This window comes from Pristis pectinata, chromosome 18 (assembly GCF_009764475.1).
Source record: "Pristis pectinata isolate sPriPec2 chromosome 18, sPriPec2.1.pri, whole genome shotgun sequence".
NCBI lineage: Eukaryota > Metazoa > Chordata > Chondrichthyes > Rhinopristiformes > Pristidae > Pristis > Pristis pectinata.
This window is the reverse complement of record NC_067422.1, coordinates 503,470-527,209: the sequence shown is the minus strand read 5'-3', so window position 1 is coordinate 527,209 and position 23,740 is coordinate 503,470. Positions and strand designations below refer to the sequence as shown.

Genomic DNA, 23,740 nt, shown 5'->3' with positions numbered 1-23,740 from the left:
GAGAAAGGCCAGGCAGGTCACCACCAGCTCCGAGAACAGAGAGCACAACTGGAGCAGGAGAACGTGAGGCTACAGCAGAGGATTGGTGCCCTCGAGGATGAAAACACACAACAGTATCAAAGCGTACGAGTTCTTGAAAGGGAACTACTGTTCCAACAGCAGCAAAATGAAGAGATGAAAGAGAGACTGTGAAGAGTTGCAGACAACTCAACAATGGAGCAACCATCCTGTCAGGCCCAAATAATCATTCAGACCATCAGGCCGAGGATGGGAAGCTGGAGGAATCAATGGCATGAGGGGAACAGCCCCCAATAAACCAACACCTCCTCCCTACTCAAGACGCACTGAACAGACACCAAGGACAATCTGAAGCTGCAGTGTCCTGGGCCCAACCACCTTCAGCTGCTCCATCAGTGACCTTCCTTCAGGAGGTCAGATGTGGGCACCTTCACTGACGGCTGCACAGTGTCCAGTCCCATTCACAGCTCAACAAAGTAAAGCAGCCCGTGCGTACCAAGGCCTGGACAATTCAGGCAATGGGCAAGTGAAATCCACTCCACTGAAGTACCAAGTAATCACCAGCTGCAACAAACATGTCTAACCGCCGCATGTTCCCTCCATGTTGATGTTATCTTTAACTGGAAATATCAGTTCATCCCTGTTGTTGGGTCTAAATCTCAGAGCCTTCCCCAACACCCACTCCTCCCCCACCCCCCACCCCAAGAATGAGACCAGACACACGGAAGACATCAAATCCAGAACTTTATCTGCCAGTTCACAGGGTGAAACAACTCAGGTCTGAGGAACGATGGCTCTCACCCCCGGGGTGGGTCGTTGCTCCCCGCGGGTGGGTGGGTTGGGGCCAACGCTCCCTGCGGGAATCCAGACTGGGAGACTGCAGAGAATCTTGATCCGATGCTAGAATCAGAGAAATGGGTCCAGTGGAGCGGCGCTGTCCGACAGCACGGGTGGGGATGGCCGGCACCTACACGTGCCCCGTCTGCAGCAGTGTGAACTGAGACACAAACCTCTCCACCTCTGCTCCCTGCAGCACCTTCATGGCCCTCCAGTGGATCTGCCCTGTGTGCTCAGCCTTCCCCTGGGGGTGCTGCTGCTCCTCCATGATGTACTCCAGCCAGAGATCTGGAGCGAGACAGCAGTTAACAGCCGCCCCGCACACCAACACACCCCTAAACTCCAAACAGTCACGGCCAGGACCCACCACAGCACTCCCTCCTCCCGCACCCACCGCCCCAACCCCTACACCCAACCATCAGCAGCCCCTGATACCAGCACCAACCCCTTCCCCCAACTGCCCCCCACACCAGCACCAACCCCTCCCCACACCAGCACCAACCCCTTCCCCCATCTGCCCCCCACACCAGCATCAACCCCTCCCCTGCCCCCCACACCAGCATCAACCCCTCTCCCCCCCACACCAGCATCAACCCCCCCCCCCCCCCCCCCCCCACACCAGCACAAACCCCTCCCCACCACCCTCCCGGCGGGTGGGACAGGCAGGGTACTGGTCCTGTTTGTTCATGTGACAGTGTCGCTGAATGTTCAATAAACGGCTGTCACACAGCTGGCTCTGGAACGTGGATTATGAATCTTCCCTTGCATCACAGGAGTAGAGGGAGCCTCACTGTGTCTGAACTCTGCCACCTGTCTCGGACTGGGTAGTGAGACCTACAGTTTCTGTCTGCTACCCGTCCCAGCTCAGCCTTGGTTTAATCAGATGATGCTCCAGATCTGGATGACGGAATTGAGGGCTTTGTGGCCAAGTTTGTGGATGATACAAAGATAGGTGGAGGGGCAGGTAGTGTTGAGGAAGCAGGGAATCTGCAGAAGGACTTGGACATGTTGGGAGAATGGGCAAAGAAGTGGCAGATGGAATACAGCGCAGGGAAGGAATAAAGGCGGAGACTATTTTCTAAACGGGGAGTGAATTCAGAAATCGGAGGTGCAAGGGGACTTGGGAATCCTAATGCAGGATTCCCTAAAGGCTAACTTGCAGGTTGAGTCAGTAGTAAGGAAGGCAAATGCAATGTTAGCATTCATTTCAAGAGGACTAGAATATAAAAGCAAGGACGTAATGCCGAGGCTTTATAAGGCGTTGGTCAGACCTGTGAGCAACTTTGCGCCCTGTATATAAAGGAGAGATGTGCTGGCCCTGGAGAGAGTCCCGTGGGGGGGTGGGGGAGCTTCACAAGAATGATCCCAAGAATGAAAGGGTTAACATGAGGAGCATTTGATGGTTCTGGGCCTGTACTCGATGGAGTTCAGGAGGATGGGGGGATCTCATTGAAACCTACTGGATACCGAAAGGCCTGGAGAGAGTGGACGTGGAGAGGATGTTTCCAGCAGTGGGAGAGTCTAGGACCAGAGGGCACAGCCTCAGAACAGAGATGAGGAGCCTTTAGAACAGCCTTTAGAACAGAGATGAGGAGGAATTTCTTCAGCCAGAGGGTGGTGAATCTGTGGAATTCGTTGCCACAGATAGCTGTGGAGGCCAAGTCATTGGGTGTATATGAAGCAGAGATTGATAGGTTCTTGATTGGTAAGGGGGTTAAGGGTTATGGGGAGAAGGTGCGAGAATGGGGTTGAAAAAAAAAATCAGCCATGATTGAATGGTGGAGCAGACTCGATGGGCTGAATGGCCTAATTCTGTTCCTATATCTTACGGTCCAGGATGGAGCTGAGTGGGTGCAGAGTGAGAACAGGACTGGAAGAGGCAGCTGACCTGTGCTGTGTCCAGCTGCTACCCCCACAGAAGGGCAGAAGGTGATGCTGCTAACACACTCTGTCTTACTGACATTATTTCCCAGATTCCTACCTGCGTTTGTGGATCCAAACTCTCGTAGAGCTCGCTCATAGTATTCCCTGAGCCGCTGCATGTTACTGCAGTCCTGTGGGACAAATCACACCCAGCATTTCACCAACAGCAGCAGCAGTGGGACCTGGAACAAGCCAGCTCCCAATGTTTACTGGTCTCGCCTCCACACTCAGCTGTCTCCACAGCCAGACGCCCAGTGTTCTGTACCGTGTGTGGAGTGTGACAGGGTCGGGGCAGCCAGACGCCCAGTGTTCTGTACCATGTGTGGAGTGTGACAGGGTCGGGGCAGCCAGACGCCCAGTGTTCTGTACCGTGTGTGGAGTGTGACAGGGTCGGGGCAGCCAGACGCCCAGTGTTCTGTACCGTGTGTGGAGTGTGACAGGGTCGGGGCAGCCAGACGCCCAGTGTTCTGTACCATGTGTGGAGTGTGACAGGGTCGGGGCAGCCAGACGCCCAGTGTTCTGTACCGTGTGTGGAGTGTGACAGGGTCGGGGCAGCCAGACGCCCAGTGTTCTGTACCGTGTGTGGAGTGTGACAGGGTCGGGGCAGCCAGACGCCCAGTGTTCTGTACCGTGTGTGGAGTGTGACAGGGTCGGGGCAGCTACATCCCCTGTGGAAGCCCCACCTGGGGCCGTGGTTCAACATTCAGTGTCGTAATGAATGGGCAGGACTGATAACAGTTCCTGCAATGAACCTGTGCATCCGGTCATCCCAGCGAGCCAGAACCTCTCCCCCGAGTCCAGTCCACCCCACACCCTACCCTGTGCTCCCCACCTCTCCTGCCCCCATCCCCGAGCTCACCTGCTCCTTCTCAATCGCAATCATTTTCTTGAAGAACTCCAGGGAAAAGGGCCTGTTCTCGTGGAGACTGGAACAGAAGTGAGAGGTGACAACTCGGTCCGAACACATGCTTCACTTACTGCCTCCCCCCAGGGTCTGCTTTGGCCTGTGGTGGGACGGCAAACTTTCTAATCAAGGTTACTATCTTTGGAAATGGTTTATTATTGTCACATGTACTGAGGTACAGTGAAAAACTTGTCTTGCCTAACGTTCGTACAGATCAATTCATTACATAGTGCACTGAGGTAGTACCGGGTAAAACAATACGGAATGCAGTGTCACAGCTACAGAGAAAGTGCAGTGCAGGCAGACGATAAGGTGCAAGGTCACAACGAGGTAGATTGTGACGTCAAAATTACCAAAAGTTATCAAATGCAAGGAAGCCCAAAACCAGAAGCACAGAAGGGAGGAAGCCATTCACTCATCGAATCTGTACTAGCTCCATCCAAGAACAATCCAGCTAGTCCCAATCCCCTGCCATCTCCTCACAGCTCGGCAACTTTTTTCCTTTCAGACACCTTTCCAGCTCTGCGTGGAACACTGTGGTTGAAACTGCCTCCCCTCTACCTTGCAGCCGACCCCTTGCTCTGGAACCAAAACCTTCACCCAGTTACTGGTGGCTCACTTGCCTGTCACTTTCATTCAACGCCCCGGCCCCTGACCCGTCCACTGGTCCCCCTGACCAATCCACCGGTTCCTCCGGCCCCTGACCATTCCCTCCAACCCCTGACCCGTCCACCGGTCACCCCGTCTCCTGACCCGTCCACCGGTCCCCCCGACCCCTGACCCGGCCACCGGTCCCCCCGGTCCCTGACCCGGCCACCGGTCCCCCCGGTCCCTGACCCGGCCACCGGTCCCCCCGGTCCCTGACCCGGCCACCGGTCCCCCCGGTCCCTGACCCGGCCACCGGTCCCCCCGGTCCCTGGCTGTACCCTCTGCATTGTGAACATTTACACCAGTGCCCTCAGCACCCCATCCTGAGGAACAGGACCCTGGCTTCCATTGGTGGGGTGTGGGTAGTGAGGGAGGATGCAATGGAACACAAGCTGGCAAGTTGGGCCAAGTGGTGGCAGATGGAGTTTAACCCAGACAAGTGCGAGATAATGTGCTGTGGAAGGACATAGAGTTAACAGCAGCAACAACTGCCAGAGTTGTGCAGCAGAGAAACCTTGGCCCACCACGTCTGTGCCTACCCACACCAATCCCACTGCCTGCAATGATTCCACATCCCTCTCTGCCCTGCTCATTCAAGTACACGTCCAGATGCCCCTTAAATGTTGTTCCTGTTCCTGCCTCCACCACCTCCTCTGGCAGCTTGTTCCAGACACCGACTACTCTGTGTGAAACATTTACCCTTCAGATCCACTGTAAACCTCCTCCCTCATATCCAAGACCACTAGCTTGAGACACCCCTACCGTGGGCCTCTACACCTCTCATAATTTTATTTACCTATTTATGTCAACGCTCAGCCTCCTTCACTCCAGGGACAACAGCTCTGGTCTCCGGGCTACGGGTGGACGTGGTAGTGACAGAGAGCACGGAAGAAGGTGGTGGGTACATGGAACGAGCTGCCAAAGTGACAGAGTCAGGTACAAACTTAAAAGACATTTGGATAGCTCGATGGATAGAAAAGGTGTGGAGGGATATGGGCCAAACACAGGCAAATGGGACTGGCGTGGATAGGCATCGTGATCAGCATGGATGTGCAGGGCCGAAGGGCCTGTTCTGCGCTGTATGACTCCATGAATATAACAGAGATTCACGGGGTTGCTGCCTGGGATGGAATGGTCACAAGGAGACATTAGAGAGGATGGGTTTATTCTCACTGGACTGGTTTGTTCTCATTGGTCTCACCTTTTCTTCAGTGCGATCACTTGCTCTGCTTGGTCCAACTGATTTCCCAGGGTCGGGTCCAGCATTGCTGCCCTCATTGTTGGGCCAGAAATGTGCTCAACCTGAACCTGCTTCAGAAACCAACACCCCACCTAACCCCCCACCCCCGAGTGCCTTTTTACGTCACTGCTCTTCCAGTGAAGTCCTCCATCAGCACTTCTCTTTCACACATCCCTGTGACTTTGCTCCGATATCCTCCCCACTGGTCTGTGTAGCTGCTTCCGTTCTTCCAGCACATCGTCTCTCTCCAACACTGCAACATTCTCCTTAATAATCACCCTCACTCCTTCCTTTCCTGAACAGCTTGGGCCCAGCAATATTTAGACTCATGAGCAACATAGACTACAGCACAGTACAGGCCCTTCGGCCCAGAATGTGGTGCCGACATTTTATCCTGCTCTAAGATCTATCTAACCCTTCCCTCCCACATACCCCCCTAGTTTTCTATCATTCATGTGTCTACCTAAGAGTCACTTAAGTGTCCATAATGTATCTGCCCCCACAACCTCTGCCGGCAGTGTGTTCCACGCACCCACCACTCTCTGTGTAAAAAACTTACCCCTGACATCTCCCTTACATCTTCCTCCAATCACCTTCAAATTATGTCCCCTCGTGTTAGCCATTGTCGCCCTGGGAAAAAGTCTCTGACTGTCCACTCGATCTATGCCTCTTATCATCTTGTACACCTCTATCAAGTCACCTCTCATCCTCCTTCTCTCCAAAGAGAAAAGCCCTAGCTCACTCAACCTATCCTCATAAGGCATGTTCTCCAATCCAGGCAGCATCCTGGTAAATCTCCTCTGCTCCCTCTCTAAAGTTTCCACATCCTTCCTATAATGAGGCGACCTAACTGAACACAATACTCCAGGTGTGGTCCGACCAGAGTTCTACAGAGCTGCAATATTACCTCGTGGCTCTTAAACTTTATACCCCAACTAATGAAGGCCAACACACCATGCACCTTAACCGTAAGCCTCTCTTAAACCTTGCACTGTCTCCCCTGCTGCTGTGATTTCCAGCTCTACTGTACGTCTCTTACAGTCCTTGTTGCACTCTTTTCTGATGTGCAGCCTTCCTGTGCCCACTCCCTGCCAGTGGTTTACAGTGCCCCACCCCTCACAGCACCAGTGAGTTTCCCCGCGAGGTCACTGGTCCCAGCTCTGTTGAGGTAACCACCCCTCACAGAACTGGTCACAGTGCTCCTGGAACCTAAAGCCCTCCTCCTGCACAGACACTCCAGACACATTTATCTGGGCTGTCTCGTTATTTCTGTACTCTGATGTCTGGCACAGGGAGTGACCCACACATTACCACCTCTGAGGTTCTGTTCCTCAACCTCTATCCTAACTCCCTAAAATTTCTCTGCAGGACCTCACCCCTTTTCTACCCAAGTCACTGGTAGAGATATGGACCATTGCACAACCTGCTCACCCTCATCCCACAACAAGTACACCATCCAATCCTTACACACATTAACTCAGCCGCAAGCACTCAGATGTTACCTGGTGAACACCTTCCGTGCTTTCTCATGGCCGCCTGCCCTGAGGGCCCAGTCCAGGTAATTCTCTTTCACGGTTACAGAGATGGCCGGGATGGATGTCCGCAGGGCTTGCTGTGGACACAACAATCCCGTAATTAAGAACAAGTCCAGCGTAGAGCAGCACAGAGAGCTCAGTCAGACAGGAGCCTACCTGATAGAGAGTTTCTGTCTCGTTGACACTGCTCGTAGATTCGCTCCACTTCAGGTACAGAAGCCACAGCGGTAAACTGTCCTGTGACAGGAGGGAGAAGGGTGAAAGAAACAGAAAACCAAACCAAACACAACCCAGCTGCTGATCTGGGGAAGACGAAGCTGCTGATCCCCAGGAACACACATGGGCCAGGGAGATCACTGAGGGGCTTTTGGAATGAACCAGAGGATCAGGCAGCAGCCCAGGGAGTACGCAGCTCGGGGGAACAGGAAGGCAGTGAGAGGGAGAGGATCTCACCGTGGACTTAGCCTGCCTACAATGTCAACTGCTCGCAGAGGACACAATCCAACTCAAGGAAGATCCAACAGAAGAACCGATGCGAGGTGGAAGGGTGACTCCTGGTTTGGAACGGAAATGAAACAAATCGTCAGGGACAGACTGGGAAGATGGTATCAGAGGAGTCGAAATGTAAAAATGCCAGAACACAGAAGGTTGGAGCTTAATACCTTTGTGTAACGTGGAAAGTGGTGAGTGTGGGTGGACTGGTGCAGTGCAGAGTCTGCCTTCCACCGCAATAGATGCAGAAACTACCACCCAACCGTGGGAGTCCAGCCACAAAGCCGGCAGGAGATGCACAGGGCGCGGCTTGGGTACTGCAGGAGACGCACAGACTGCGGGTTGGGTACCGCAGGAGGCGCACAGGGCGCGGGTTGGGTACCGCAGGAGGTGCACAGGGCGCGGGTTGGGTACCGCAGGAGGCGCACTAGGGCGCGGGTTGGGTACCGCAGGAGGCGCACAGGGGCGCGGGTTGGGTACCGCAGGAGGCGAACAGACTGCGGGTTGGGTACCGCAGGAGACGCACAGACTGCGGGTTGGGTACCGCAGGAGACGCACAGGGCGCGGGTTGGGTACCGCAGGAGACCGCACAGACTGCGGGTTGGGTACTGCAGGAGATCCTCCTCATTCTGTTTTCCTTCCCACAGGAATCGAGCAGGGAGTTAACATTTCCGCACCCTGCTCAGCTGGTGAGCCGCACAACCGCTGGCTGTGGAATCAGGTCCAAGAGGGAAAGGATGTCGATGACGGAACATTAACTGAGATGAAGGGCATGACGAAGACCGTCCGGACACACTGAAGTCCCCGCCACAAGCCCCTCTCACTTTCTGCTCACAGGAGCAAAGCTAATTGGAGAATTGGAGAAAACTTGCAACGGAGGTGGCCGTTTGGCCCACTGTGTCTGTGCTAGTCAAAAAGAGCCATCTAACCAAATGCAATGTTCCAATGTCAGGTCTGTAACCCCGTGGATCACAGCTCAAGCACACACCCAGGTACTGTTTAAAATGGGGCAGGGTCTGCCTCCAATGCTCTCAGGCAGAGTCCCACACCTCCCAACATCCTCCCGTTACTGCTTACTCCCTGGCCTTGTTTCACCTCCCCAGACGCATCACCTCACACCTCTGGATTAAATCCCATTTCCCACTGTTTCGCGTAACTGCCCTGACCATCGACCTCTCACCAGTCTGTTCCACCTCTCCATCGATGATTCAGTTTAAGAATCAGTTGGGAGTCACTCAGTGTGAACATCCAGCATTAGGAATGGCACTGGACACACTGCCCTACCAGGCACAACCCTCCACCCTGCTGCACAGGCCCCCCTCCCCCACTGGATTCCCCCCACTCCCCCAATGTTAGACACACTCACCAGACACACCGTGTCACCCGGACACCCCTGGCACCCAGTGGTACACGGACAAGCTCAGACTAATCACTGGATCACAGCCTCGATTTTTTTATCAATTCCATGATTTGTTTGTCCTGAATGAAATCAGTAAAATATTTATACACGTGGATTCTGAGCTGCAGATTGCACAGCTCCCCTGCACTACACACGGGAAGTGCGGCAGGCTGTTACTTCAACCCTCTGGGAACGAAATGGAAAATGAGAAGAGGAAAGACCGATCCTTGTTCCAGCCTGATCAGGGACTAACGTCAGCTGAGCGTCTGGGACGTGGGCAGAGCCAGGAGCAGACAGAGGCACTGGGAGGTGCACGCCACCGAGGGGGCCAGAGGCGGAGCATCCCACTGCAGCACGCAGCCTGTGTGACATCGCGGCTTCACCTGTGCCTCAGTGACCCTCAGTACCAGCCTGAGGTACGGTCAGATAACTCACCGCCAGGGAAACTTTCTGAAAAGCCTCCTGGAAGAGCCGTCTGACGCCAGGATTCTGCAGCTCCATCAGCACCTCCAGGCTGCTCTGCCACATCTCCAGGGAGTTCCCAAATCCAGCGCATGCCGTCTCCACCACTTGGACAGCCTTGTCTCCATCACCAGACTCCATCAGTAAACGAAGCTGCAGTAAGAGCAGAGCAGTCAAACCCCAGGGCCAGGCCCAGAGCCCCCAGCACAACCTCCCCCTCAACACCTCCAACACCCCTGCCAACACAACCCCTCCAAAACACCCCCCAACACCCTGCCCCCGACACCCCCACCCAGAGCCCCCAACACCCCCCCACTACCCTGCCCCTGACACCCAGGCACAGAGCCCCCAACTCCCCACCCCCGACACCCAGAGCCGACATCCCCCCAACACCCCACCCCCGACACACCCCCACCCCCGACACCCACCCCACAACACCCACGCCCACATACACTCCCTCTACCCTACTCAGCACCAGACTACCCCTCACACAAGATCACAGGACAAGGGAGCAGAAGTAGGCCATTCGGCACATCGAGTCTGCTCCAAAGCAAAGGGGAAAAAAAAGAAAAAGAAATGAGAAATTGGGGGGGGGGGGTCTGCTCCATGAGCAAAAAAATCTATTGTAACCCCTATTTCCGGCCTTATCCCCATATTCCTTGATACCCTGACTAATTAGATAACTATCTCCTCCTTAAATGCCTCCAATGACCTGGCCTCCACAGCTGTACCTGGCAAGGAATTCCACAAATTCACCACCCTCTGGCTAAAGAAATTTCTCCTCATCTCTGTTTTAAACCTGTACCCTCTAATTCTAAGATTGTGCCCTCTGGTCCTGGCCTCACCCACCAAGGGAAACAGCTTGGCCACATCTACTCTGTCCAGTCCTTTCAACATTCTAAATGTCTCTATGAGGTCCCCTCTCATTCTTCTGTGCTCCACTGAGTACAGTCCAAGAGCCAACAAACGCTCACAGGAGCACTGCATGTATTACACCCCGTATGCAGCACACAGGAGGCCATTCAGCTGTCATACCTGTACTGGCTCTGGATCTACTTAAAGCAGTTTCACATTCCAGCCTTTTCCCCACTTCTCTGGCTTGTGCACATGCCTGCACCCCCCTGGGCCAGCCTCTGTCCCTAGGACAGCCTCGTGCCTGCACCCCCCTGGGCCAGCCTCTGTCCCTAGGACAGCCTCGTGCCTGCACCCCGCTGGGCCAGCTTCGGTCCCCAGGACAGCCTGAGCTTCTGCAGGGTGCAGACTTCCCCCAGTCCCTGCCAACGTCCTGCCAATCCTCCCCAGCACCTCTTCCTGGAGCTCAGAGCCCAGAACTCCACCAATACTCCAGCTATCGGCTGTTCTCTGCCTGTATTTACACACAGTCCACCCACACTACTAACCACCTGATCAACAGTCATCAGAGATTTAACAGTGTGCACAGAAACCCTCTGGCAGGTCACACCTCAGCTGTTTTCCCCAACATCCAGGAGCTCACCACATCTTCAAATATATCCAGTGTAAACACGTGCTCACCCACTGTTTGTAGAGCGCCTGGGGCAGGAGAGAGGCTTCCTTCGCTCTGTCAAACACAGACAGCACTTGCTGCAGCCTCTGGAACATAAACATCAGGCAGACTATGAAGGAAACTGGACCTAAAACAGCTTGGCTCTGTGTACTGGGGCAGGGGGACAGCAGAGCAGGGCGGACGGGGGCCGGGGAACGGGAGAGCAGGACGGACGGGGGCCGGGGGAGGAGGGCGAGGTTTGGTTGCGGGGGGGGGGGGGGGGGGGGGGGGATGGGGGGGGGAGAGAGGCAGATGAGGTTGGAGGGGGTGGGTAATGGGATGGGGGCGGGGAAGCAGACGAGGTTTGGGGGGGGGGCAGGGAACAGGATGGGGACAGGGGGTGTGGCCGGGCGCGGGGGGGGGAGCCTTGCCTCACCTTCTCTCGGAGAGACTGCTTGTTAGTTTTCCGTCTGAATCGCTCGAGGCAGAAAGTGATGTAACATTTCCACATGGCTTCTGCAATTGGAACACTGCCAGCAGTGAAGCTCAGCACCCAGCCTCCAATACTCTGAGCCCACCCTCGACACTTCACCGGCACCCCTCTCCCTCCCCAAATCAGCCACAGCTTCCCCGAGCCTGCAGCCCCACCTCCCTTCCCTCAGGCTCCGACCTCACACCCCTCCCCACACTTCACCCTACCCCTACACTCCTCCCGGGAGCAAGTTCAGCACCTACCCGTTGGCACGGAGACCACAGCCTGATCGTACACGGCACAGCAGCGCTGCTCCCGGCGGGCAAGCTCCGCGGCATCAACAACCTTCTGCTTGCGTTCTGCAGAGGGCCCCGCTGCCTCTGCTGCACCCAGCTCCAGCTCTCGTCGGGCAACAAAGTCCCAGGTCAGTGCCTGGTGTGGGTACAGTGTCTGCAGGCTGTCGAACCAGACCAGAGGGCAGTCAGGTGGCATTCCCCATCACTGGCATTACCCCACCAGTGTCTATCCCACCCCACTCTCACCTCATTTCACCATCAGCACCCCACTTCCGTAACACCAACCCTTTCAACTGAGGCCAAGCAACAGCCCGTCGTCTCTTGCTGGTAAATTGGTTTATTATTGTCATGTGTACCGAGGTACAGTGAAACACTTTGTTCTGCATGCCATCCATACAGATCATTTCATCACATCAGTGCACTGAGGTAGTACAAGGGAAAACAATAACAGAATGCAGAATAAAGTGTAACAGCTACAGAGAAAATACAGTGCAGACAGACAATAAGGTGCAAGGTCCAAGGTATAGAGTCCATCTTATCATGCTAGGAGACCATTCAAGAGTCTTATAACAGTGGGACAGAAGCTGTCTTTGAGCCTGGTGGTACGTGCTTTCAGGCTTTTGTACCTTCTGCCCAATGGGAGGAGGGAGAAGAAAGAATGTCCAGAGTGGGTGGGGTCTTTGATTATGCTGGCTGCTTTACTGAGGCAGGGAGAAGTGTAGAGAGTCCATGGAGGGGAGGCTGGTTTCTGTGATGTGCTGAGCTGTGTCCACAAGAGACCAGACAGAGAAAGCACAGCAACAGGACAAAATCAATGGGCTTCAATGCAGGCTTTGTGGAGTGGGGACCTCTGGTGAGGAGGGCTGTTAGTGAGGAGTAACAGCTGGGTATTTCTACCTGTACTGCTCTAATTTGCTACTATCAGGACTTCAGATTGTAGCCTGTTCTGTTTAGAATAGAATAAATGTCCTTGTGGAATTAGTTACTTCTTCAGAGGACCAAGATAACTCGAGAGTGATCCGCAGCAGAACTTGTGCTCGGGGAATGTTCCCACTGCCCTGTGGGGGAGATCAGGATTGTCCCCAGCAACAAGGTGTGCAGGAATTGTGTACAGCTGCAGCTCCTGACTGTATTGTGCAGCTGAAATTGTTGATGGATTCAGCAGACTCCGGACATCGTGCACAGCGTGGTCACTAAACTGGTCACCTCACAGATTTTGAGTGCACAGGCAGGAAATCCATGGGTGACCACCAGGTGGAGCAGTAGACACAGAGCAGGACTCATCTGTGACCACCCACCTCAGGTTTACTGCGCTGGGGGAAGGTAAATGGCTTCTGAGGGGAACGTTTTGATGACTGGTTCTGCTGTACAGAAGGCAAGAAATGCACAGAGCTATTGTGAGAGGGACTCGACGGGAAGGGCAGCAGACAGGCGCTTCTGTAGCTGCCAGTGGAGATGCCTCCCTGATGCCAGGACGTCTTAAAGCAGTTGCAGGTCACTCTGAAAGGGGAGGGCGAACAGCCAGAGTTTGTTCGTGGTCACGAACAACAGAGGTAAGAGGAAGGTTCTCCAACATGAATTTAGAGCATTAAGTCATAGATTAAAGGTCCTCAAGGGTTACCATCTCTGAATCTCTGAAAGTGCGTCTAGGAACAGGAGGGTCAATGAGTGGTTAAAGGGATGGTGTAGGAGGGAGAGCTACAGATCTTTGGATCACTGTGAGTTTCTGGGGAAGGTAGGTCCTGCACGTTAGATGGGTTGCATAACGCTCTGTGGGAAGGCTTTGCCATCACCTTACACGACTTTGGCAGGGAATGGGACAGAGTAGATGTACATTTGAGGGGATGCTGCTGTCAAACACAGAAGGGAAACCAAGTTAGCCCAGGGGCCACGGGGAGACTGGAAAGCTGAACTGCATCGACTGTGCAGGGAAGCTGACTGGTGAAGCGCAGAGCAGCACTTGGGAATACAGTGTTGCTGCACTCACAGAGACATGGTTGACACAGGACAGGCGGCTCAGTGTTCTAGGTAAAGATGTTTCAGATGTGATGGGGGTATAAAACAGGAGGCAGAACTGCATCATTGATCAAGGGGTCCATCACTGCAGTGATGAGGGAGGATGTCCTAGAAGGCTTTTCAAATGAGGCCACATGGGTAAAACTGAGGAAGAGGGTGATTATCTTACTGGGGCCATACTACAGACCTCCAACAGTGAGCGAAAGAGCGAGCAGAAACATCAGATAATAACAGGCCTGTGAGGCAACTGTCAGTGGTTGGGAAGTTATTGGAAAAAGTCATCAAGTACAAGATGAATCTACAATTGGAAAGGCAGGAATGAGTCAATGATGGCATCACTTTGTCGGGGGAAATCTTGTCTGACCAATTTGAGCTTTTCAAAGAAGTAACAAAATGTCATGATGAGGGCAGTGTGGTTGATATGGTCTACGTAGACTTCATTAAAGAACCTACATGGGAGACTGGTGTAAAAGATTAGAGCCAAGGGACCCAAGGCAAGTTGACAAGATGGATGCCAAGTTGGCTTTGTGATAGGAGGCAGAGGGTGATGAAGGGTTGTTTTGTGATCGGATACCTGTGACCAGTGGTGTACCACGGGGATCGGTACTGGGGCCTGTATCGTTTGCTCTAAGAAATTTGGCACGTCGCCTTTGACATTCACCAACTTTTATTGATGCATAGAAAGCATTCTATCAGGATGCATCACAGCTTCGTACAGCAACTGCTCTGCCCAGGACAGCAAGAAACAGCAGAGTTATGGACACAGCTCAGCACATCACGGAAACCAGCCTCTTCTCCATAGACTCTGTCTCCACTTCCCGCTGCCTCAGTAAAGCAGCCACCATAATCAAAGACCCCACCCACCCTACACATTCTCACTCCTCTCTCCTGTTGGGCAGAAGATACAAAAGCCTGAAAGTGTGTACCACCAGGCTCAAGGACAGCTTCTATCCCGCTGTTGTATTGTTGAACGGTTCCCTAGTACGATAAGACGGACTGTTGACCTCACAATCTACCTCATTATGACCTTGCACTTTATTGTCTGCCTGCGCTGCACTTCCTCTGTAGCTGTGACACTTTATTCTGCATTCCGTTATCATTTTACCCTGTACTACCTCAATGCACTGTGTACTGAATTGACCCGTACGATCGGTATGCAAGACAAGTTTTTCGCTGAACCTCAGTACAAGTGACAATAATAAACCCATTCTAATTCCATTAATGACTTGGATATGAAAATATGAGGAATTACTGGAAAGTTCACAGATGACAGAAAAATCAGTGGTGCTGAGGAGAACAGTCCTGGGTTACAGGAAATATTGACCAGTTGGTAAAGTGGGCAGAGCGGTGGCAGATGGAGTCGCATCCTACTAGTGTGAGGTGATGCACTACTGAACGACAGTAAGGGTAAGACACACACAGTGAACAGCAGGCCCCAGGAAGTACTGCAGAACAGAGGATCCTTGGTGTACGAGTCCAAGGATCCTTAAAGTTGGAGCACAGGTAGATAAGGTGGTGTGTGGGATACTTGCCATCATTGGCAGGGCACAGAATACAAGAGCAGGGAGGTCTTGGTACAACTTTATAAAACATTGGTCAGCCACAGCTGGAGTACTGTGTACAGTTCTGGTCATCACACTACAGGACGGATTACCACCACGGACCTTCCTTCCATGGGATGGAGTGTTTTCAGTTATGAGGGAAAGGCTGGGTTTGTTTTCCTTAGAGAGGAGGCAGCCGAGGGGGGATCTTACAGAGGTATATCAAATGATGGGGGGCATAGACAAGGTGGTAAAGACTACAGAACATAGGTTAATTGGGGGGGGGGGGCACTGCCTGAGGGGGTGGTGGAGGCAAGGACTCTTACAACATTTGTTGAATTGCCAAGGCTACAGAGCAAGTGCTGGGAAACAGGATTACGACAGACTGATGCCCGATGGTCAGCACAGACAGAATGGTCCGAAGGGCTGCTTGTGCTGGGGTGACTGCTCCCCCTCTCTGGCCCAGACCCCTTCCTCAGCAACACCTCCCCATATCCTGACACAACCGCCACCGGTCACCAGCTCCGCGCCCCAACACTCACTCTGTGACAATCTCGGCCTGCAGCTTCTGGCTGAAGTCGAAGAGCACGGCGATGTTCCAGAAGGACAGATGGAACTCCACGTTTCCTGAACACACAGAGCAGGCATCAGGCCATGACACAGGAGGCCATTCAGCCCACCGGGTCCACCAGCTCCCGGGGGAGCAATCCCTCGTTTCCCTGCAGCCCTGCACCTTATTCACTCACATATCTGCATTGATTCACCTTTGATTCTTTTGTCCTCAACCAGACTGAGGGGTAGTTTTCACTGACCAATTCATCCACTCACACGTCTTTGGAAGCACCCGGGGGAAACCCATGCAGTCACAGGGAGAACGTGCAAACTCCACACAGACAGCGGAGGTCAGGATTGCACCGGGCTGCGGGACCCTGGAGCTGCACCGGCGGTCCATTCTATCCTGTACTATCCAGGATGTCTGCAGTCGCACAAGGCTGGTGGGACTGAGCCACCCTCTTGAATTGCTGTGGCCCTTCTGGTGAAGGTGGCCCCCACACAGCACTGGGAAGGGAGTTGCAGTGATAGTGAAGAGCAGCGATGTACTTCCAACTCAGGAGGGTGTGGGATGGGAAAGAACTCTGCCAGCAGTGGTGTTTCTCTGCACCGGCCGCCCTTGTCCTCAACAGGAGAGGCCACTGGGAGGTGTTGGCAGGCAGGGCGTGGGCAGCAGTTCTGCCGTGTTCCTCAGGATGAGGTCCCAGCTTCACACAGAAAATGCCCTCCATCTCGTGGGCTGCAGATGCACTGACCGAAGTTCACAACAGATGTCCAGTTTGGAACGGCCAGATCTGAGGCACTGTGGACACCAGCACCAACAATGTTCATCAGCACAATCTGTAACCTTACAGACCACAGACTCCGCCCTCTCACAGTACTTCCCAGCTGGGGTGAGGGGTGAGCAGTCACCCCAACACAACCCCTGCTTCAGCCAGTGTAGAAGAACCTGTGGGGACAGCAGACTCCTGCTACACAGAAATAGGCCCTTCAGCCCGAGTGCACTGACCATCAAGCACTCGGCCAAACGTTACCTTGATGTCGAGGGCAGTCACACTCGCCTCATCCCTGAAATTCAGCTCTTTCATCCACATTTGAGGTCTGGTACCAGGTGCTTCTGGTGAAACTTAAACTGGGCATCGATGAGCAGGGGCCACTTGTAGCACCGCCCACAATGCCTTCCGTCACTCTGTTCTTGTCCAAGAGCAAACTGACTGGGCAGTGATCAGCAGTCATTTAGTGAGCAGGACACGCCTGGGGAGATGCCAGTGTGATACTGGACGGGATCCACTTGGCCAGTTCTGGGGGCAGGTCTCGAGTCCCACAGCTGGGACGTGGTCTGCTCCTGTTGCCACTGCAATAACCTGGTTACTGAGACTTGGGGATCTCAGGGGGAACTGAGGTGGATCACCCACTTGGTGCTCCCAGAACGTGACTCACTGTGGGAGAAGGCAGTGAATGCTGTGTGTTCCACACATGGGTCAGGGCCCTGGAGGGATACAGCACAGCCCACCAGACTCTGGCACTGAGCTTCGTCACTACCCGCGGGCCGGGGAAAGGGGGCACACATCTCAGAGCGATACAGGACAGAATCAGGCCCTTCAGCCCATCGGGCCCATGCTAACTATCACACCCATCTATACCAGGTGAGGGCAGGGAGAGAATGTCTGGGATACCATCTTACCGGCAATTTTCTGAATGGCATTCTTATACACAATGCGTGCCAATTCCCCACTGACGATCTCCTCTGGAGGCATCGTATCATCCTGCAGAGAAAGCCGGAATTACACTGGGTCACAATGCAGTCCCAGCCCCAGAACCCAGGCAGTGGAGCAGGCTGACAGACCTCATTCACCCCCACCCCACCCAGTCACAACCCCACACCAACAAAGCCCCATTCACCCCCACCCCACCCACTCCCCCACACTGATAGACCCCATTCACCCCCACCCCACCCACACACTGATACCCATTCACCCCCACCCCACCCACACCCCCACATTGATAGACCCCATTCATCCCCACCCAGTCACACCCACACCGACAGAGCCCCATTCACCCCCCCACCCCTACCCCAACACTGACAGAGCCCCATTCACCCCCCACCCACACTAAGAGCCCTATTCACCCCCCCACCCCTACCCCCACACTGACAGAGCCCCATTCACCTCCACACCCCCACACTGACAGCCCCATTCACCCCCCCCACCCCCACTGACAGTCCCATTCACCCCACCCACACCCCCACACTGACAGAGCCCCATTCACCCCCCCACACTGAGAGCCCCATTCATCCCCCACCCCCAGTCACACCCCCACAGTGAGAGCCCATTCACCCCCACACCGACAGCCCCATTCACCCCCACCCACACCCCCACACTGACAGAGACCCATTCACCTCCACACCCCCACACTGACAGCCCCATCCACCCCACCCACACTGAGAGCCCCATTCACCCCCCCACCCCGTCACACCCCCACTGACAGCCCCATTCACCCCACCCACACCCCCACACTGACATTCACCCCCACACTGAGAGCCCCATTCATCCCCCACCCCCAGTCACACCCCCACAGTGAGAGCCCATTCACCCCCACACCGACAGCCCCATTTACCCCCACCTCCCCCCCACCCACACCCCCACACTGACAGAGACTGAGCCGTTCACACCACCTCCCTCTGCTCTTGCAGCCCCCCCATCTCCCCCACCCCTTCCTTTCCCCGATCCCATCCCATACCCGCTCCAGTTTCGCCATCTCCAAGAGCTCCTTTTCCTTGCGGAGTTTCTCTGCATGCATCAGTTCCATCCGGAAATACTGGAAAAGACAACAGGAATGATCACATCCCACACTGGCCCCTCCAACAGCATTCCCAAACCCAGGCACAGGGGAAACCAACTCCCGGTTCCACACCATCCTGACTTGGAAATGACGGGACTTCATCATCACGGAACCCAAAACTTCCTCGCCAGACGGACAGTGGGAGCACCTTCACCACAGGGACTGCAGTGGTCCCAGGCAGCTCAATGCCATAAGGACGGTGGGAGCACCTTCACCACAGGGACTGCAGTCCCAGGCAGCTCAGTGCCAGCTTCTCAGGGACAACCAGGGATGGGTAATAAATGCTAGTCTCGTCCACATAAGTTGGCACAACATACGTCACAGCTCCAGCACTCCAGGCCTGATCCTGACATCGGGCGCTGTCTGTGTGGAGTTTGCATGTTCTCCCTGTGACTGCATGGGCTTCCCCTGGGGGCTCCGGTTCTCTCCCACATCCCAAACACGTGAGGGTTGGTGGGTTAATCGGCCGCTGTAAGTTACCCCCAGTGTGTGGGTGAGGGTAGAGTCTGGGGGAGTTGATGGGAATGAGAGAGAGGATAGATTGGAGAGAAATGTAGGAAATAGGATTGCACTGAGAGCTAGCATGTACTCAATGGGCCGAATGGCCCCCTACATCACAAGGAATTGAGGAATAATGAGGAATACTTTGCCCACCCGGGTTGCTTAAGAGTAGGGTGAAGGGAAGCACCCACTGAATTCAAAGGAACACTGGAGTGGCAGGAGAAGGGCCCATGGCTGATGTAGTCACTCCTGAACAGAGCTGGTGCCAGGAGGGCTGTGATCAGGCTTTGCTGTACCACAGTCTGTGACAAATGCTGCCTCCTGGCACCATGAAGAGCTTCTGTCTCAATTTCTATAGGATGGAGCGTCTCAGAGATAGAACCCATCCATCCAGATACAAGGACACCAGCTGGACAACACCTACCTCCTGATACAACTTCTGAGATTCTGGGTGAAACCGGAGAGCTCGTAAGAACAACTGTCTTGCGTTCTCTGAGGACAACCGATCCTCCATCTCCCACTTGGCTGCCATGATCCATAATGCTGGAAAGCAATAACAGAATGTGCAAACATGAATGAACACCCCAGAGCCCAAGCTACCCACAAACTCCTGTCAGGCATGTCCGAGAGCGCAGGAACCTCACCTGGTTTGTCAGAATGAATGGCTAACATTGCAGAAAACACCTTGCTTAACTTGACCTTGGCATTCTGTGAAAGAATCAAAACCAAACAAAGATGCTGGATTAACATCAGTGGGGATACAGTCAGTGACACCGGATGCTGGGGGAGAGGGGTTACTGAGGGATGGGGTGAGGGAGGGGGATTAACATCAGTGGGGATACAGTCAGTGACAGGGCGCAGGGGGATAGGGGTGACTGAGGGATGGTGTAAGGGAGCTGGATTAGTATCAGTGGAGATACAGTGAACAGCATAGAACTGTAGAGTGGTATTACTGTCAATGTGAGGGAGCTGAGTAGTAAATTTAGACAATGAGAACAAACTGGTCCTTACCCATTTCTTGCAGAAAGCTACATGAGAAAGCCATAACTGGATGTCGCCCTGTAACACAAGAAGCCAGTTACTTCAGTCAACGTGCGATCTGGACACTACACCACTCTGGTGGCACTCACTCACTGCCCTACCTTCCATTTGGCCAGAGCTCGCTGGAACAATCCATGAACCCGATTAACAATGGCATATTCAACCTCCTCTTTCTTAAAGTTGTAGCCAGTTCGCTGGGGGGTGGGGCAGAAAAACAGGAGGGAACATGTTTAAAAACTGTCAAAAATTAGACTAAAATTAATTGCAGATTTTCAGTAAAACTTTGTTCCAACTCACCACTCGTCGCCTCTTCAGCAATTCGAGAAAGTTAATTTCATACTGGAAAATAAAACAGCTGGGTGAAGAGACCAGATCACACCGACCGTGCCCAAAACCACCAGAGGTACCTCTGAGCTGTGCTGACGCTTTCACATTACCCACATCACAATGGCAGAGACACAGCTGCGGCAACTCCAGTCTTGTGGAGTCTCACACTCACCTGGATGTAGCTGATGAAGTTCTCCTTACTGAGCACTCTCCGGTGCACCTTGTGTTCCAGGGTAGTGACCTTCCTTATCACCGCTCTACAAATAAACAACGAAAGACAAGCTCTGGTATTGATTCACCATCTCCAACTAATGAAACATCGAGTGACTCTTTAGCAGTAAAATGAAATACGATTCGACCCCAGCTGCAGAAGGAGCATGAGCCCAGGTGGACAGAACTGCATCCAAGAGCAAAGATTTAAAGTGAAGCTTTAACACAAGGAGGGAATGCCTGATTTCGGGGCCTGCCAGCTGAAGGCACAGCCGCCAGTGGTGGAGCAATGGGAATCGGGGAGGTACAAGGAGCGTGAAATGGCAAAGTGGGAGAATCAGAGGAGAGCAGGAGACAGGAGAGTGTGCAGGTGCTGGAATCATTCGCAAACACAAACTGCTGAAAGAAGTTAGTGGGTCAAGCAGTGTCTGTGGAGGCATAGGGGCACTTTGGGTCGACCCTGATCAGGAGAGGGAGCAGGGACTGGAGGAGGTGAGACAGGCACGACTGAGACCGTGATGGGACTTTATGAGTGGGACGAGGAGATAAACTCAGGACATTGCTTAACTCAGAGCTGATGAAGGTTCGTGAGCAGCAGTGTGACGAGCGAGGGATCGGACAGCAGAGGGTACATGGAGAGCACAGGAGTGTGGCTAGTGTAGAGGCCAGACATTTGAGACCAAGAACCAGAGATGCCTACAGCAGAGAAAGAGGCCATCTGAACCAATGCATCTGTGCAACCAAACATGTAGCTGACCAAGTTAATTCACATTCCTGTCCCCTTCCTCAGGACCCCACCCCTTCCCTGCAGCACCTCCGCTGCTCCAGGGAAAACAGCCCTCGTTCGTCCAACCTCTCCTTATAGCACACGCCCTCTAATCCAGGAAACATCCTGGTGAACCTCTTCTGTAACCTCTCCAAAGCCCCCACATCCTTCCTGTAACGGGGCAACCAGAACCGAATGCAATACTCCAGATGGGCCTCACTAGTTTTATAAAGCTGCAACATAACTGTCTGACTTTTGAACTCAGTGCCTCAACTAATAAAGGCAAACATGCCACATGCCTTCTTTACTGCCCTATCAACCTGTGGAGCCACATTCAGGAGCTATGGACTTGGACCCCAAGATCCCTCTGTACGTCAACAATATTAGGGGCCCTGCCTGTTACAGATGACAGGGGTGAACCATTAATCCCATCCCCTCTTCCACCAGGCGTAGCAAGGATAGGATCTGCCTGGCCTCCCTTTCAACAAGACAGAGGGGTTGTTCCCTCTGTGACTCTTCAATCCACTCTTCTATCTTCACCAACCCTCCTCTTCTCAGGGCACTTTCCCATGCAATCCCTCCCACCCTCCACCTCCCCTCCCACACCTCACACCCCCTCCCTCTCCCCGCCCCCCACCTCCACACACACCCCACTCCCTCCCCTCACAAGCCCCCTCACACCGCGCACCCCCTCCGTCTCCCCACCCCTCACCTCCTGCCACACACCCCACCCCCACCTCTCACTCCCTCCCCTCACACACACCCCCTCCCCTCCCTCCCCCCCGGCCCCCACCTCACCGCCGCCAACCCCTCCCTCCCCTCCCCTCCCCCAACCCCTCCCCCCCCCCCCTCACCGCCGCTCCCCCCCTCCCCTCACACACACCCCCTCCCCTCCCTCCCCCCCCCCCCCCCGGCCCCCCACCTCACCGCCGCTCTCCCCCCTCCCCTCCCCTCACCCAACCCCTCCCCCCCCTCCCCTCCCCTCACCCAACCCCTCCCCCCACCCAACCCCTCCCCCCCTCACCCCCCTCCCCTCCCCTCACCCCCCTCCCCTCCCCTCACCCAACCCCTCCCTCCCTCCCCCCCCCTCACCGCCGCTCCCCCCCCGCCAGCAGCCCCGCCCGCTCCCCCCCCTCACCGCCGCTCCCCCCCCGCCAGCAGCCCCGCCCGCTCCCCCCCTCACCGCCGCTCCCCCCCCGCCAGCAGCCCCGCCCGCTCCAGCTGCTCCAGCTCCGGGATCCGCTCCTCCAGCCGCCGCTGCACCCACTCCGCCATGGCAGCGTGACCACGGCTTCCGGATCCGGTCCGCCCGGAAACTGCTCCGCCGGGGTCGGGATTCGGGTTCCGGGCTCCGGGAACACGGGACGGGGGGGGGTGAGTGATGGACGGCACGGACTGGGTGGGCCGAACGGCCTGTCCCCCACTTGGGGGTAGGGACAAGGACTGAGGGGGGAGTCGGTGCACTCAGTCGAACAGGGCCGGGGACCGGTCAGTGGGACGGGGCCGGGGACAGGGGACCGGTCAGTGGGACGGGGCCGGGGACAGGGGACCGGTCAGTGGGACGGGGCCGGGGACAGGGGACCGGTCAGTGGGACGGGGCCGGGGACAGGGGACCGGTCAGTGGGACGGGGGCGGGGACAGGGGACCGGTCAGTGGGACCGGGCCGGGGACAGGGGACCGGTCAGTGGGACGGGGCCGGGGACAGGGGACCGGTCAGTGGGACGGGGCGGGGACAGGGGACCGGTCAGTGGGACGGGGCCGGGGACAGGGGACCGGTCAGTGGGACGGGGGCGGGGACAGGGGACCGGTCAGTGGGACGGGGCCGGGGACAGGGGACCGGTCAGTGGGACGGGGCCGGGGACAGGGGACCGGTCAGTGGGACGGGGCCGGGGACAGGGGACCGGTCACAAGATCACAAGACAAGGGAGCAGAAGTAGGCCATTCGGCCCATCGAGTCTGCTCCAAGGAAAGGGGAAAAAAGAAAAAGAAATGCAAAATGGGGGAGGGGGGACACTATTCTAACCCCAATTTTCAGCCGTATCCCCATATCCCTTCATACCCCGACTATTTAGATATCTATCTATCTCTTCCTTAAACGCCTCCAATGACCTGGCCTCCACTGCTGTACCACAAATTCACCACCCTCTGGCTAAAGAAATTTCTCCTCATCTCTGTTTTAAACCTGTACCCTCTAATTCTAAGATTGTGCCCTCTG

The 23,740-nt window shown here is 55.0% G+C and overlaps 1 protein-coding gene across 1 annotated transcript; it reads right to left on the bottom strand.

The window, feature by feature from the left end:
• Nucleotides 1–745: 745 nt before the first annotated feature.
• Nucleotides 746–22,833, bottom strand: utp6 (UTP6 small subunit processome component). Its single transcript, XM_052033117.1, has 19 exons — nucleotides 22,709–22,833; nucleotides 20,722–20,806; nucleotides 20,520–20,561; nucleotides 20,324–20,416; nucleotides 20,193–20,240; nucleotides 19,826–19,889; nucleotides 19,606–19,724; nucleotides 18,579–18,656; nucleotides 17,524–17,605; nucleotides 15,830–15,914; nucleotides 11,698–11,891; nucleotides 11,399–11,478; nucleotides 10,992–11,069; nucleotides 9,432–9,611; nucleotides 7,262–7,342; nucleotides 7,073–7,182; nucleotides 3,638–3,704; nucleotides 2,837–2,909; nucleotides 746–1,143 (listed from the first exon to the last, which is right to left on the bottom strand). The coding sequence occupies exons 1-19, from the start codon at nucleotides 22,798–22,800 to the stop codon at nucleotides 986–988; spliced, it is 1,809 nt and encodes a 602-aa protein (XP_051889077.1). The 5' UTR covers nucleotides 22,801–22,833; the 3' UTR covers nucleotides 746–985.
• Nucleotides 22,834–23,740: the final 907 nt, after the last annotated feature.

Bases quoted from the DNA above. Each gene is read 5' to 3' on its own strand.
- utp6 (XM_052033117.1), bottom strand. From the start codon at position 22,800: ATGGCGGAGTGGGTGCAGCGGCGGCTGGAGGAGCGGATCCCGGAGCTG. The intron at 17,606-18,578 runs GTATGGGATGGG...CTTTCTCTGCAG, and splicing joins AGATGGCGAAACTGGAGCGG to GATGATACGATGCCTCCAGA. The intron at 3,705-7,072 runs GTAACATCTGAG...CTTCTGTTCCAG, and splicing joins GCACGGAAGGTGTTCACCAG to TCTCCACGAGAACAGGCCCT.